The following is a 16,324-nucleotide window of genomic DNA, read 5'->3' on the forward strand; positions in this document are numbered from 1 at the left end:
AATTAATTGCACCGAATATACGTATTAAATCGACAGCCCTGTTATTTATTATTTAGCCTATTTATTTGTTAAATTTCCATTCATTGTCATGTTGAAGTGCTGCACTTAGTGTCTGTAAATCCCTTTGAAATGCGTCTGATCAGGGTAATGTGAAGAAAACTGAGCTTAATTATACATTTTTATCCTTAACAGCAACTACTCAACAAGTCGTTCAAACAACTGACCGACTAGTGGATTATGAAAATTTTTAGTTTGGCACATCCCTAGTTGAATATTCCAAAAAATAAGATTTTCGCTGACTGTCTGAACAAATCATAAGTTCTTTTACATGCAGGATGTGCATAGTATCATTAAACCTTTGTTTTGTTGTGACTTTTAGGAGAGGAGCACATGAAAGAGATGTCTGAGCCCACGGGCTCCCCAGCGCCTGTCATTCAGCACAGCTCTCTGGCCCAAAGTCCTTCATCTGCAGTTGGCCCCAATGGTTTAAGCTCCCGCGTGGCAGCCGAAGCCATGGCCATGTCGGTGCTGGCAGGAATGGGCAGCCAGCGAGGGGATAGCGGCGGGCCATCACATATCATCGTATCCACACAGTCGCACCCTTCCAACAGATGATGAGAACATCTAACAGTCTGCCTGGGACTCTCCGCACTCTCCCGGCAGAGGGGCAGATCTACAGGGGGAGAGCGTGATGAACGCACCCTCTTCCTCCTCTTCAGTCTTGTTCTCTCTCAAGCCATCATACTCTGGCCTGGAGCTCAGCTGTATTCTGGGAAAGAACAGGGACTAGATACACACATAGAGAGAGACAGGAGATTGTTGTTCATTATGCCATAGACTACGGGGGCTGGACTCCATACCACGCTCTCCTTTGCATCCTGCTCCTTCCTTAAACTTCCTCTCCTCACTCGATGTTGTCCCTGACCTCCACTGGCTGTAGGACTGCAAAGCACTTCCTGTCATTAAACATACCCAATAGACTTCTGCACATACACGCGCTGCAATAAAGACATCTTCTGAAATGTGATTGTAAAAGGGATAGTTTATTCATAAATACGAAACATCTGTCATCATTTACTCACCCTCATGTTGGTTCAAATACATATGGAACACAAAAGGAGATGTTAGGAAGAATATTAGCCTCAGTCACCATTCACCTTCATTGTATGGAAAACATATCCATAATATAACAGTGACTGAAGCTAACATTCTGAAGAAACATTCTATTTCATATTTGAGTGAACTATCCCTTTAAGTGAGAGAATGCAACACAGAACACTTGGTGCACATGTGCAATATTGCACATTAATTCACATCCATGCTGTGTCTCGAGGTTGCAAAAATGCAATATTTTATATATCTTCTTATATATATATATATATATATGTGTATTTGTATGTGTGTGTATTTGAGAGAGAGAAAAATTATGCTTTAAAGTTCTATTTGCTCTTTACATTGATTCCTTTCTATTTTAGAGCCTTTTTTTGTTTTCAGGTTGCCATCCCCTCATCTGTTACTCTCTGAGCTCTTACCTCATTTTTAACCTGTTATATACAGTATGTTTATAATCGACATGTGCATGCGTGCTTCTCGCATAAGTGTACAGTAATGTACGATAAAATATTGCAGTTTGTGAAGGACTAATACACTAAGACTGCCTTGTTAGCATGCAAACTATTGCTATATGTAATCTATTGTATTGGCACATTGAGTTCAGTTTGGGTATAGAACTTGATAGTTGTTGTTTGTTCGGTCATTTCTTTGTTTTCTTGTAACTTCGTACGACAAGCTCAGAAACCACAAATCGCAAACTGACAAAGGTCATGATTGATCAGTGTACCAAGCATCCACGGCCAAGAAATGCCATTTCTTTCCCCTATGAAGTGATCACAATGCTTAGTTTAAAATTAGTTTGAGTAAAGCTAGGCCATAAGTAATTATTGAGGCTTCTGAAGTAATCTTGGTATTTTTTTTGCCCTATCATTTTCTATTTTTAGTCATTTTCTTGCTGCAATAATTCATGAGATTAAACCCTGCTGCTGTGTTTTCCGCTCAGTTTATAGAAAAAACAGCCTAGTGTCTCTGTGTCCATGTGTACCCTTCTGTTCAGCCACTTTTAATATCACCTGACTGTTAAAGTTCATATCAGGATTCACTGTAACACTATTTGTTTATCTGGTTGTTTGTCCATATATACACACTCACAAAGAAATTAAGCCGTGATAAAGATTGAAAAAAAGACAAGGATTCAGCCTTACAAATCACATGAGTGCCTCCAATGCTTTCTAGGTGACCCTCACTGTGGATTACATGCCCATGTGATTGAATCAACTGGTCATTTGCCATATTCAGGCATAAATCAGGAAATTGGAAACATGTATATCTGTAGCATCAGGCCTGGGGGATTAATTAAAAATGCCATAAATACTTTATTAGTATGCAGTGAAAGAACACTGATTTTAAAGGGATAGTTCACCCAAAAATGTAATCACTTTCATGCCATCTCAGATGTGTATGACTTTCTTTCTTCTGCAGAACACAAACAAAGATTTTTTAAAGAAGAGTATCTCAGCTCTGTAGGTCCATACAATGCATGTGAATGGTGGCCAGACCTTTCAAGCTCCAAAAAACACATAAAGGCAGAATAAAAGTAATCCATATGACACATGATTTAATCCATGTCTTTAGAAGCAATGCAAACATTTCAATCCTTTTTACTATAAATGTCCACTTTCAGAAAGTGAAAGTGGAGATTTAGTTAAAAAAGGACTTACATATTGATGTCCTTCTCACCCACACCTATTATATAGTTTCTGAAGACATAGATTTAACCACTTAAGTTGTTTGGATTACTTTTATGCCGCCTTTATGTGATTTTTAGATTTTGAAAATGATTGTCACCATACACTTACATTGTATGAGTTCAGATATTTTGCAAAAAATCTATGTTTTTATTCAGCAGAAGATAGAAATTCATTAACATCTGGGATGATATGAGGGTGAGTAAATTATGGGAGAATTTTTTTGGGTGAACTATCCCTTTAAATGTAATCATATTCTATACTGCCCCAAAGACATAATTAGGTGTTATTACATCTAAACAGAAAGGCTGCAGGGAACAAAGTGTCCATTTCTACTTTTGTTTAAATTATTAACTGTACTAAGATGTATGTCCCAACACATGGTCTTTTTACACATTATCAGACACTTTTACAATTTAGGCACAATTTAAACAAGGGACTAAGATTTACTTGTATTGCTCAATATATGTAACTTGAATTTTCTTTTGTCATTTATGTTATTTGTAGTGTGTAATTCTGCGTCAATACAAAGGCCTGCAAAATGCACTAAAAATATAAAGTAAGTAAAGTCTTGGAATTAATTTTTCTGTTTGGGATCTCAAAGGTTGTCACATTCTCTTTCAAGCGATGTCTAAGCATCAAAACCCAATAGTTACCACTTGACTGATGTCTCACAAATGACTCCTAGTTTCAGTGTTGACCCTGGCTTTTTTGTGTTGTATTATGTCAGCCATATAAAATGATTGTTGATCTGAAATTAGCAGAAAATAGACCTTTTTAGCTTTCACTGGCACTTTTTTTTCTAGATTTTTTTCTTCATTGTATGCTGCCAGGACTATACAAATACCTATTTTAATTAAATGCTTCTTTACATTTTTTTTGTCGTTATATAGAAAGGTAGAAATTTATTTGTAGACTTTAATTTTTCTTCTTCTAACACTTTGTATACAAATATATGTAGTTATATGTATTTTTAAAGAATAATAAGAATGTCCTAAGATGATCCCTGTCTGCCCCTCTCACTGATAATCACTTTGAAGTTGTACCAGAAATCATCATTTTGATGGACTTAATGATCCATAATTCCAACTTAATACACAATTAATTTATTATGGAATTAGTTCACGCAAGTCAAATTGAATGCAGTGTCCCTGGGATAGTTAGAATGAAAAACATTAAAGTACTTTTAGAATAGGATGATCTTATAGGCTAAAGAAAAAGAGATTTTAAAAGAAGTTGTTTTAAGTGAATGTATTTTAATGGGAAATATCCTCACTCCAAGTTGGACTGTTTTGGAATTGTCCTTGTAATATACATATGTGTACCATATATATTTACTATTTTTCATGCATGTTGAAGTGAAATTCTCTGAACACAGTGCTGCAGTTTTGATTAAAGAAAAAAAAAATGTTTCTGATCTCATTTAGGTACAATGAAAGATTATCCATATTTAAAATGTTTAAAAATTAATTAAACTGAGGTAAATTTGATGTCATGCTTCATTCATTTATTCTAGGAGTTTTCAAACTTAACAGACCCAGGAACCCCAATCCAGACTCTCAGGCAGCCCAGGGCCACTTAATAGAAATATTCTATATTATTTGTGTAACACTTTACAACAAATTTAATAAATAACATTAGCAGTCATTATTATCTTCTATTATGCTTAACAGACCATTAATGTACCACATTTAGAGACATATTTTGAAATATATAGAATTAAAACATTTTTTTTAAAGAAAAGTTTATATGTTTACGTTTTATATTCCCTTGTTAAAAACCCTGGGTGTAAATGATTTACATTTGTAAACACTTGACTGAAAGCACAAATGCAAATGTAGGCTCAAAAAATTCTAGACAGGGATATGTGATAATAACGATATCACCATTTCTTTTAATAACACTTATTTACACTTATACCATTAAGGCACTGTAGACACACGTTTGTTAAGTTTAGAAAGTGAAATTGCCCCCAATCATCCATTATGTTGGTCTTTGGCTACACATTAGTATGGGGTCTTTGTTGTCATATAGGGCGCTCCATAATGCACCGCACATTCTCAACTGGAGACAGATCAGGACTGCAGGCAGGCCAATCTAGCACCCACACTCTCTGCTCAGACAGCCATGCACTAGAAATGTGGACAGTATGTGATTTTAAGTTGTCCTTCTGGAAAATGCAGGGACGTCCCTGGATATGCTGGTCCAAAAAGTTTTACATATCTGTGCATTAAAGCTTTCCTCGCAGATGTGCGAGTTACCCATACCATTACCCCCTGGCCCATACAGACACTGGCTTTTATAACTGATGCTGATAAAAGCATGGATGGCCCTTTTCCTCTTTGGCCCAGAGAACACAATGACTGTGTTTTTCAAAAACTTTTTCAAATGTGGACTCTTCAGACTTTCCATCTAAGATGAGACCGAGCCCAGAGAAGTTGGCAGCGCTTCTGGACAGTGTTGATGTAGGGCTTCTGCTTTGCATAGTAAAGTCTTAACTTGCATCTGTGGATGTAGTGTTGACTAACAAAGGTTTACTAAAATAATCCCAAGCCCATGTCATGATATCCATTACAGATGAATGACGTTTTTTAAGACAGTGATGTCTGAGGGATCATAGATCACGGGTACATTCAGAAGAGGTTTTCGTCTTGCCCTTTACACACGAGATTTGACCAGATTCCTTGAATCTTTTAACTATATTGTGCACTGTAGGAGATGAAATGCCAAAAATCCTTCCTATTTGTCTTTGGAGAACATTGTTCCCAAAGTGCTGGATTATTTGCCAGAGCATCAGTTGGCAAATTGACAAATCTCGAATGATCATTGCTCTTGAAGCACTAGGCTGTTATTGTTGGTTTCCTGTATACTATGACACGATTGCCTCATGTGTTTAACATCTCGTTTCACATCACCTTTTTATTTCAACTCATCAAATTGTTATTCTTTTAAATTGCCCCTTTCTCAACTTTGTTGGAGCATGTTGCAATCATCTGATTTGAAATTACTGAACATACTTTTTTTTTTTTATTCACTAGGTAAAAATATATTATATGTAGTTGTAATGCTTTCAATATAGCAAAGGGTGATTATAATTTACAAATCACTCCTTTTTGTTTTTATTAGCATTTTTCATACTGTCCCAACTTTTTCATAATTGGTGTTGTATTATTATCTATTAATATTATGTTGTTGGTCACACCATAATGATATTTAGATTATTGATATGTAATTGCACACACACACACACACACACACACACACACACACATACACACATGTGCTGATAATATCTACTTTATTTATATTAGTTTATTTAAACAAAGTGATATGTTTCTTATGCACCAAAATTTTTAATGATTTAAAAAAAAAAAAAAAATGCCAGAACTTCTTCGCTTGCCTGTATAAAAAGTAATGTGGTGGTACCACTATTTTAGGGGCAGTGGTCGCTCAGCAGTTGAGGCTGTGGGTTACTGACTGCCAAGATGCCACTGTTGGGCCCTTGAGCAAGGCCCTTGATCCTATCTGCTCCAGGGGCTGACCCTGCACACTGAACCCTGATTAGCTGGGATATGTGAAAACAAATACATTTCATTTTCAAATTATATGCAAAAATGTATGTATAATGTGTGACCAAAATAAAGGCTTCTATTCTATGTCACTTTTAAATTTACCACGGTTCAGAATGAGTATACTCGTGTACTATGGTACTTCAAAGAATACAATGGCACTCCCAGGTAACATTACCAAAAAACTGGGTATTAACATAGTCCTACTCATCAGTACTCAGGAAGATTTTCCAGATCACTTCTGTCATGTTGTCGCTAGAGGGCGCATGAGTCTCGTCTCGAGGTGTGTGTTTGGGGCGTTTGAAGGGAGGCGCGATCACGTGACCACACAGTGCCGTTGGTGAGTTCTTACACAGCATGGCGGAAGGAGTAGTTGTCTGGATGGATTATTACTCACCTTTTACTTTACGTCTTATGTCTTGACGGGAGGATTTTTGGACTTTCGAGACTCATTTCACCACACTTAAAACTTCTTAAGCATATTCTCGCTACGATGGCAGACCGCGGGTTGGATTTGCTGGCTCTGCCGAAAGAGGTTAGAGAGCAGTTGGCGGAGTTGGAGTTGGAGCTGTCTGAAGGTAAGCGATGAGGACTTATCAATATTGTTTTCCATGGTGAGCCTTTTATTTGACTCCCATGGCCGTTTGGCGCTATGACACACATATGAGCTGGAGTAGACGGCTGTCTACTGTCTTATGTTGGTGTTAAAATGCTCCCTTTTGATCTTTCTCAGATAATTTCGTTTAAAAGCGGCTTTGTCTTACAAACTAGTGAGTTGCTTACATAGGCAGCATGTCTGGCGCTGTAACAAACACATGAGCCTTAATAGGCGGCTGTCTACTGTCTTATGTTGGTGTTAAAAACCTAATTTGGTCTCTTCCTAAGAGTATTTCCTTTTAAAAGAGGACGTGTGTCACAAAAACTAGCGATATCTGGGCATCATAGACTCAATGCATTCGAACGTTTCAAATGCTGTTCGAACGTTCTAACACGGTAATAATGCCCAACCCCAGACATAGACTATGTTGCCTCTCACTATGTTTTTGAGACAGACGGAGTGAGTCCGTTGAAATTATGATTTTCTCTTCTGAGATGCTTTCAGACTCATGCAAATGACTGAACAGAGACCACAGAGAGCGTGTATGGGAAGATGAATGTTGCTCTGTAGGTTCAAACACACGCAAAAGCATATTACCTTAAGAGACTGGGACCTTTGTTTGTTACATGATTCCCATTCAGTCATCAAATAAAAAAAAGACAGTTTTACTAGACGCAATACCACTGTCAGTAAGGTATGTCTAAGGCAACCAAATGCACAGTTTTGTGTCTATTCGGAACATTGTTCTTCTAGAAGCCTTTTGTTTTCAAATAGGAAACATTTGTTAAAGTGCATCACAGTTTGGTGTCAGTGTCTGGACTGAACTCAATTTTTCAAGTCACATACATTGAGCAACAACAGTAAATCTTAGTCTCTTGTTTATATTCTGCCTAAATTGTAAAAGTGTCTGATAATAGGTAAAAATATATTTTTTTTCAGCTTAGTAATAGTGTTAAACAACTGGAATCATGTAGTTTGTGGGCCACACTCTAACAGCTTATTCATAGCTTTGTCAACACAGGATGTATACTGAGAAAGCCATTATAGAAACGGTAACCTGGGTAATTCCACATTTTATGACTGTTTGATGGTATACATGAAATTATTAGTGACAACTGATGAGCAACATGTTTGCAATACAGCCACACCGTGATTTGTGTTTATCGAGGGCAAAATACCTACTGCTTTGCATGTGCTCTAGAGGACTGTGGCTTTTGGGAGTGTGTGAAAACAACATGAATGCTCTTGCAACTGTGTGTTTAGTGGAGGGGTTTAGTGCCCTAGGGGCAGGTGAAGTGATCTGGTGTGTTTGGTCAATTGGAGGGAGGTTGCAGGATCCCTAACCTCCCCTCCCATAAGAGCAGCTGCTCCCCGGACAGTCACTTCCCCCCATTTCCACACTCCTGTCCCATGCTCTCCTCTGTTTGCGCCATCTCTTTCTCTCTCCTTGGGGGACTTGGGCTGGCTAGTTCCTGCAGAGATGACTCAAATGACGCACCACTCGCTGACTGATCAAAATGTACCTGGCTTTAACCCAAGCACTTTAATCACCTTTATAGCATCTGATAAGTTTATCAAGTTGAGTGTGAAATTATGAATGTATTAAGCCTACATGTACACCAATATGCAGATAACTACCAAAAATCAGCTGATTAAAAAAAAGACAACACAAGAAAAATGCATTTACATTTACATCATCGCTGCTTTTGACGTCAACCTAAACTGTCATGTGCACAACATGCTGGTAAAGTTGTTCAAAGTGAAATTTGCATAATGGACAAAAAAAGGTCACAATTATTTTTAAAATAAATAATACTTTACAATTCTCAATTTTACAAAAATTACAATTCTCTAATAATTTAATTAGCCTAAATGCCGTCTTAAACTTGTATGACTTCTGTGGAACACAAATAAAGATATTGTGGTGGAGATATGAGGTGTTTTCATCTATACAATGTAGGGCTGGGTATTGAAATAGATTTCCTGATTCGAATCAGATTCACAAGCTTTCAATTAAATTTCCATTCAATATCGATTTAAATGGGTGTATTTTAGTTATAGTGTCCCTTTTGCTTACATATGAAATAAATGTATTTACCAGCTGATGCTGTTAATTATACAGGGGTCCTTCTAACTAGGTACATTAATAAAATATATACTAGTTTTTTCACCATTTTGTTCTCATAGCTTTTTTAAAATGATCAGATCAATGAATTTTATCAATAAATACAATATTATGTTGCATATATATTTTGTTACATATTTAATGTTTAATTGCATAATTTGTACTATTTACATGTATTATTTACATTAATTTGTTGAACACTTGCTAAAAACCGGTAATGTCTCTTTTAAAGTGCAGTATGTAACAATTTTTTTTTTGCCAATGTGTGAATGGCTTGTATTGTAACTTAAAAAATGAGCTAAGCGGGAACGCGATATAATAAACAAATGGTATCATGAGTCAACTTGCTTGGTTATCAAGGAAAATGCACAAATAGATTTCTGATAATGCTGAAATGTGTACTATTCAACTCAAACATACAAACTAGCAACAAAAACAAATATAAATGCACAGTGTTTTCAAATTAAAATATCTTTACAAAATTAAATAATATAACATCTTTGCATTACTGCAAACTTGTTATTTTCTCAATATTACACCTAAATAAAATGGAACAATAAATAAGAACATACAACTTTTCATGAAAATAAGATTGTACAAACAAACAGGGACATTTAAGCAGGATGTAACATGTACTTTCTATAAACTCTTTTGAAAAGGAAACTGGATATAAAAGTGTGGTTCACTCAAACCACTAAAACTGTTGTTGTTGCTGTTGTGTTTTGTTTTTTTTAAATGACCAACTGGTATTTCCAAATCCTTTTTCTAAAAAGTTCTACTTATCACTGGTACCTCTTGTCCAGTGTGTGGATCATTTTCTGAAATCCCACTTTGCTAACGGTGCATCATGACTCTTTATATCTCTGTGAAGACTTGTCATATGGCGTGACACTCGCAAACACATCTGTAATTGTGCTGTGTTTTGTTTGGCTTGCTGGACTTTTTAATGTAGTTTTAGTCAATGAAAACTGTTGACATTTTAGTCATATTTTAGTAACATTTAGTCATATTGATATTTTAGCCACTGAACACTGTAAACATTTTAGCCATAAGAGTATTATTGATAAGCATTTGTCAATCTTGTCTATCCAAAACCAATATATATATATATATATATACACACAAACACACAAACACACATTTTATTGTTGTTGTCATTTTAGTGTTATTTTTCACATAATCTTGATCATATCATGATGCTACACGTTGCAAGCTGCAGACAGCGGGGGTGAGAGGTGGGTCTCCGTGTTAGAGCATGCATCACCCGGCAGAACTTTATATCTCTCCCGGTCTCGACTCCCGCTCAGATTGTGTCTCTTCCGCGACTGGTTGAAGCGGCTCTGACCGCACCGAGAATGACAGTTTTGGAGTTTGTGTTTATTTACATGGCACGCTCCCGTATTATATGAACTTTAATTAAGAATGAAATAAAGATATATCGCCAAGCTGTGATCTGTGTTATTTTTTCTGGCCACCAGTTCAGTGTCGGTCTGCTCGGCATCCATCTTCATCTGATTTCCACGCTGCACACCGGAAACTCACATGACATGACCACACTTGCCACTCCCTAAACTGAGACTGACTGGTCATCTTTTTATTAGCGGTGTAGAAAATGGGTAAACAGCTCTCCGAGAGAATGGGCTGTCACGTCCACACATGCACTTATTTATTTAGTATAATCGCAGCATTTTGCCGCCATATAATTGCACAGGCTGACATCGCATTTGCAATATGATTAATCGTGCAGCACTAATTTCAACAATCTTCTCTTTATACCAAAATTCAGGTATACAGGATAAATTAATTAAATACGCTGCTTCCTTGATCGTAGTATGACATACAAAACATACACTAGTGCAACAACTGCAGTGCAACTGTAAACTGTCTGGTATAGTTCGGTAGTATGTAGCTGTATATGTGTGTATCAATATGCTATGTTAGCTGATAAGTAGTTTTAGATTAGTCTCATAGTTTGTAGTAAAACAATCATAACTGTGTAATTTTAATTATGCTACCTCATCTGTCAGCATGATGCTGGTGGATCATGTTCAGTCGCTTTGTACGTAACATCATTGTATTGGCCGATGCTCGCTCGCGTCCCTATGGAGTGTGTGTAGGAGCACGTGCGACAGGAAGCTGGCTGCAGTTTTCTGAATGGCCACAGGTGTCATTAATAATTGCTCATAGATTAAAAGAACAAGCTTGGGATTTAAGAATCAATATCGAGATGAAAATCAAGAATGCAAATTTTTACCCACCACTAGTACAATATAAGTCAATGGGGTCCAAAACTTTCAAGCTCCAATAAGGAGATAAAGGCATCATAAAGGTAATCCGAGTGGTTTAATCCACAAAGTCTTCTGAAGCGATACGATCAGTTTTGGATGAGAAACAGACTTTTCACACTTTCTGTAATAGAGCTTTCAAATCATCCCCAAAAATATTTGTTTGTGTTTCACAGAAGAGAGAATGCCATACGAGTTTGAGATGGCATAAGGGTGAGTAAAAGATTTTTGGGCAAACTAATGTAAATGCTTCACAAATTGTCCATGTTAATCTGTATTTTTGTTCTAACTAGCCATCACCGCTACAAGCATCAAACGAAAGGACGTTTAGACAGTCTCTCGGTTTCTTTTTATTAAGACATATTTTTTAAATTTGATCAATGTCAGTCCCTCACAGCCTAATTTTTATTCACAAAAAAACAATATAAATAAATTATGGCGTTTACCATGAATAAGGTGTATTACACATCGAACATGTTCAGAATGACTGTGATTGTTTCGCACCATACAACATTTTTGCTTACAGGGTGGACTGACAAACTATATTATCTTAAGAAACAGTGTTAGGTAAACTATAGGCACTTGACATGGATGTCTTTTCTTTAGTCAAATATTAGGCTACAATAGACATACTGTAGTTGCCTGATCTGTATGTGAAACACTTAAATGAAACTACACTACTGCGTACCATAACCACAAATAATACAAAACCCATATTTTTGGTAGCCAACTAAAAAGGATGTTGTCTGAATTTAAACTGTGTTATTGCCATTGTCATTTACTTTAATTTTGAACCAGTGAATGGTTTTCAGAAGGTCTGACTGCTTGTTTGATTTTGAGTTAAATACAAAGGGTAGAAATGTGTTCCATTATCACGCTTTGTGGGGACTATTTACAGTAGGAAAGAGACTGGCCAAATTATTTCCTAAATAATGACCCAATTCTGCAGGATTGTGCGATCATAGTAACAATAAGCACCATTGAGCTGGTCAGGAGGACTATGGTGGTTTGGATCTGAATTGGCATTTGTGTCTTTCAACTGAAACCTTTGTGTTTCCAAATGAGCAGCTCTTTTAAGAGAGGAAACGCAGACATCATATGTGTGTGTGTGCAAATATCCACCATATGGGTTCCTCTGCAAACAGGGCATTTTCTAATCTAAGGCTATACACCAATAAGTCTTGCTGGCTAAAAATACCGTAAAGCCCTGTTCTCATTGTCAGTGATTTTGTCCCTGTATTCTTTGTCACTATTTGCCCTTCCTACTGTTGTCGCTCTAACGTTATTGGTCGGATGCACAACTGGCCATAGCTATAGAAAAATTCTTTTTTTTCTCTGAAAAGGAACAATCTGAAGGGAGAGTGTTTTTATATAAACTGCAGCAGTGCTAAATGCATCATCATTATCAAGACGAACAATCTATGATTATTAATCAAACTTACTCAGAATGCTGACCATTTTTGACAGTTTTACATGTTTTTTCAATTATGACAAAGTATATAAACTCACTAAGCACTTTATTAGGAAGACCTGCACACCTACCTATTCATGCAATTATCTAATTAGCCAATCATGTGACATCAGTGCAATGCATAAAATCTTTCAGTTATGGCTCAGGAGCTTCAGTTCATGTTCACTTCAACCATCAGAATGGGGAAAAATGTGATCTCACTCATTTCGACTGTGGCATGATTGTTGGTGCCATGCAGGCTGGTTTGAGTATTTCTGTAACTGCTGATCTCCTGGGATTTTTCTGCAGAACAGTTTCTAGAGTTTACCCAGAATGGTGTCAAAAACAAAAAACATCCATTGAGCGGCAGTTCTGCGGACGGAAACACCTTGTTGTTGACCGAGGTCAACAGAGAATAGGCAGACTGGTTCGAGCTGACAGAAAGGTTACAGTAACTCAGAGAAACGCTATGTATAATTGTCATGAGCAGAATAGTGTCTCAGAATGCACAACACGTTGAATCTTGAGGCGAATGGGCTACAACAGCAGAAGACCACGTCCGGGACTTATTAGGACAATAGTTCCTAATAAAGTGCTCAGTGAGTGTAGAACAGTGAAAGAGGGCTGCTTGATTATGGCAAAAATCTGAATCACAATTATTTTGGTCAATATTGAGATCACGAATATTTAACACGATTTACTCATTGACTTTGGAAGCATCATGCATATATTGAACTTTAAAAAAAATAATTATTTATTGTTTTTTAACAGTGGATTTCCTTGAACTTGAAATGTAAACTGCACTGGGTAGGGGAGGAGGCTATTGTCATGATAATTATTTTATGTTACATATGATAGTCCTATAAAAAAAAGCCTCATAGTTCTATGGAATGAGATCTACTTTTTCTTCATGTTATTGCATCAAGTTCTACCGTGTACAATAAGGACTTTACATTATCACAATACCAAAATTTCAGTAGTTGGTAGTGGTTTCAAGTTCTTAATTATTCAAGACTAGTAAACAGTCAGTAATAACATAACAATAAAAAAACAGCAATGAATAGACTTATATTAAAAATAATAGAACAATTTAAGAAAATGTTGTGTTTTTTTTAACAGCTTTAAAAAAGTCAAGCATTCAAGTAAACATAGAATAAAATGCAACATAAAACTACTATTGGTCTTTACTGTATGATAATTATATATTAATACTTTTTAAAGCTAAATTTTGGTGGAATTTTGAAATGTATCTGACCATTCGGGCGCGCATTAGCGTTTTGGAACACGTGCATGTTCAGCACACACACATACGCCGCCTGTCAATCAAACAGGGCACAACTGTTACTAGATCACTTGGGAATGTTGTGCTCTTGATTACTTTCAACAGCAGAATAAGAATAGGAACTTTCTAATAAGTGACACAGGCCTAGCCTATCACAAATATAGCCCTTTATTTTTTCGTTATTGACGTTTTAATCAGGCTGCTTGTCCAGTCGGGCAAGTTAAATTCTCTTTCACTTGCCCCTTCAAAAATCCACTTGTCCCAGACAAGCTTTAATGTCGAACCCTGATTAAATAAATATTGTATTCAACTTTCTCAGATAACAATTTTTTCTTCTGCAGTGTTGCTCATAAAGTAAATTGTTTTAAAGGAGTTTCAGATATTATTTTGGAAATCAAGCCAAAAAAGACTAATATAAAAACATATTTTGTTTCAGTGTATAATGGGTAAGACTACACTCTCTCACCTTTTATGTTAACTTCAATCCATATTTAACTCATAGAAAAAACAACTTTCTCTTAATAGAGCTGCGTATTGCCAATTTTCTTCATGATAAGATACACATAATGAACGTGACATGTATTATGATTCACTATGTCGTGAGCCATCATGTTATAATCTAGCTGCAGCAAATGCTCCCGAGTGATGAGCATCCCTGCGCCAGAGTGTGCATCAGCCAGGAGAAGATTCGGTCTCTTCCCCGGTCACTTCATGGAACTCATAGATGCTTCTCTGACCGCACAGAGAAATGGCAGTTTCTGAGTTTATTTTAATAACCTGCTTCCTTATTTGAACTTTAAAAAAGAATGCTTTAAAGATATACCACCGGGGTGTTTCATTGCAAAACAGAATGCGGAACAATAATCTTTATCTCGATTATCTTGTTTTCATAATTGTTGGAAGCCAAAATCGTAATTGAAAATAAAATTGTATTAATCGCCCAGCCCTACAGTGAAATCAATTTCCTGTGCTCGACACCAGTCTCTCACTGATGCCGTGAGCTTCACCGTCTTCACTTCCATTGGTAGTCACTGCTCAATATTGCTTTGCATTTTGTTAAAGTTGAACTTTTCTCAGCTTTGTTGCATCTTAACTAGGGATGCACAATACCACTTTTCCGATTCCTATATTGGAAATCTCAGTATCGGCCGATGCTGTTTTTGTAAAACATAATTTATGCATAATTAGTTTAGAATATATTTTTATTATTGTGTGGAACTAATTGGGAATACTCTTTAATAAGTACAGAAACAAATCTCTAACTACTCATTTCAATATAAATGTATAGCTTATTAAGAAACACTTTATTATTAACTAATATACTGGATAATATAGCAGCAAAATGAACAGTAATTCAAGTCTTCAGTAGAAAAGAAAGCAGTGTTTTATTTTGTCCTTTTTTCCCCAAAAATTTTTACATCTGGACTTCAAAGGATTCAGATCTTTTTTTGTTCAATTTAGTTGAAAGCCATCAGTCCACTTTTCATTCACTCTGTTATTCTAAATGCATATTATAAGTGAACCGAACTATTGAGCATCTACATCTGAGATGCTGTTTTTGAGTAGCGCTCAAATATTGCGCACCACTATGAAGGCTAAAATATCTGCTAGTGCATCACCAGCCTGTGCGCGAGTTTGTGTCAGAACAGAGCAGCACCATTCACTGACGAGCTGGTGCTGCGCATACTATATATTTACTTATTAAACAGACTTTTGTGATTCACAGAGCTATCGCACGTCTTCAAGTGGCTTTAAATAAAATGCACGAGTCATATGAACTGCTTTAATGGTGAATTTATGGTTCTTTTGTCATTTTTGGATCTTGACAGTAACGAACATGACTGGATCGGGCTCGTCGGATCAATACCCGAATCCTCTAAAAGCTTCAGTATCGGAGCTGATTCTGATCCAGGTATCGGATTGGTGCATCCCTAATCTTGACATGCCCTCATCCTTTTGCCAATGGTCACTCTCGCTTGTGTCGCTAGCTCTCGCTAGCTCTCGCTAGCTCTCGCTAGCTCTCGCCAGCTCTCGCCAGCTCTCATTGAAAATGAATGGTCTGCTGTTGCTTTGTGGCTGTGAGTCACTAACATGTAAACGGGGCTTAACAGTTAATCTAAAACTCAAATAACACCATGTTAATATCTGTATTGAAGTGAGCCCATTATTATAATTCTTCTTTGTCTAACAGTGCTATTACAACTTACATTTAAA

General features: G+C 36.6%; 3 protein-coding genes across 6 annotated transcripts in view; 2 read left to right on the forward strand and 1 right to left on the reverse strand.

Annotated features, from left to right (window-relative positions):
• LOC127618403 (cyclic AMP-dependent transcription factor ATF-7-like) overlaps positions 1–4,276 on the forward strand; it is a 45,792-nt gene extending 41,516 nt beyond the window's left edge. For all 3 annotated transcript variants that reach the window (XM_052090833.1, XM_052090832.1, XM_052090831.1), the window contains one exon: positions 380–4,276. In XM_052090833.1, the coding sequence (XP_051946793.1) occupies positions 380–615 (236 nt within the window). In that variant the 3' untranslated portion in view covers positions 616–4,276. The remainder of the gene's footprint in view (positions 1–379) is intronic.
• zgc:158263 (ceramide kinase family protein) overlaps positions 1–16,324 on the reverse strand; it is an 867,176-nt gene that overhangs the window by 220,789 nt on the left and 630,063 nt on the right. The window lies entirely within an intron of this gene.
• The window catches only part of LOC127618392 (disco-interacting protein 2 homolog B-A-like), an 86,466-nt gene continuing 76,859 nt past the window's right edge, over positions 6,718–16,324 (forward strand). For both annotated transcript variants that reach the window (XM_052090814.1, XM_052090815.1), the window contains exon 1: positions 6,718–6,948. In XM_052090814.1, the coding sequence (XP_051946774.1) occupies positions 6,864–6,948 (85 nt within the window). In that variant the 5' untranslated portion in view covers positions 6,718–6,863. The remainder of the gene's footprint in view (positions 6,949–16,324) is intronic.

This window comes from Xyrauchen texanus, chromosome 25, assembly GCF_025860055.1.
Source record: "Xyrauchen texanus isolate HMW12.3.18 chromosome 25, RBS_HiC_50CHRs, whole genome shotgun sequence".
In the NCBI taxonomy this organism is placed as follows: Eukaryota; Metazoa; Chordata; class Actinopteri; order Cypriniformes; family Catostomidae; genus Xyrauchen; species Xyrauchen texanus.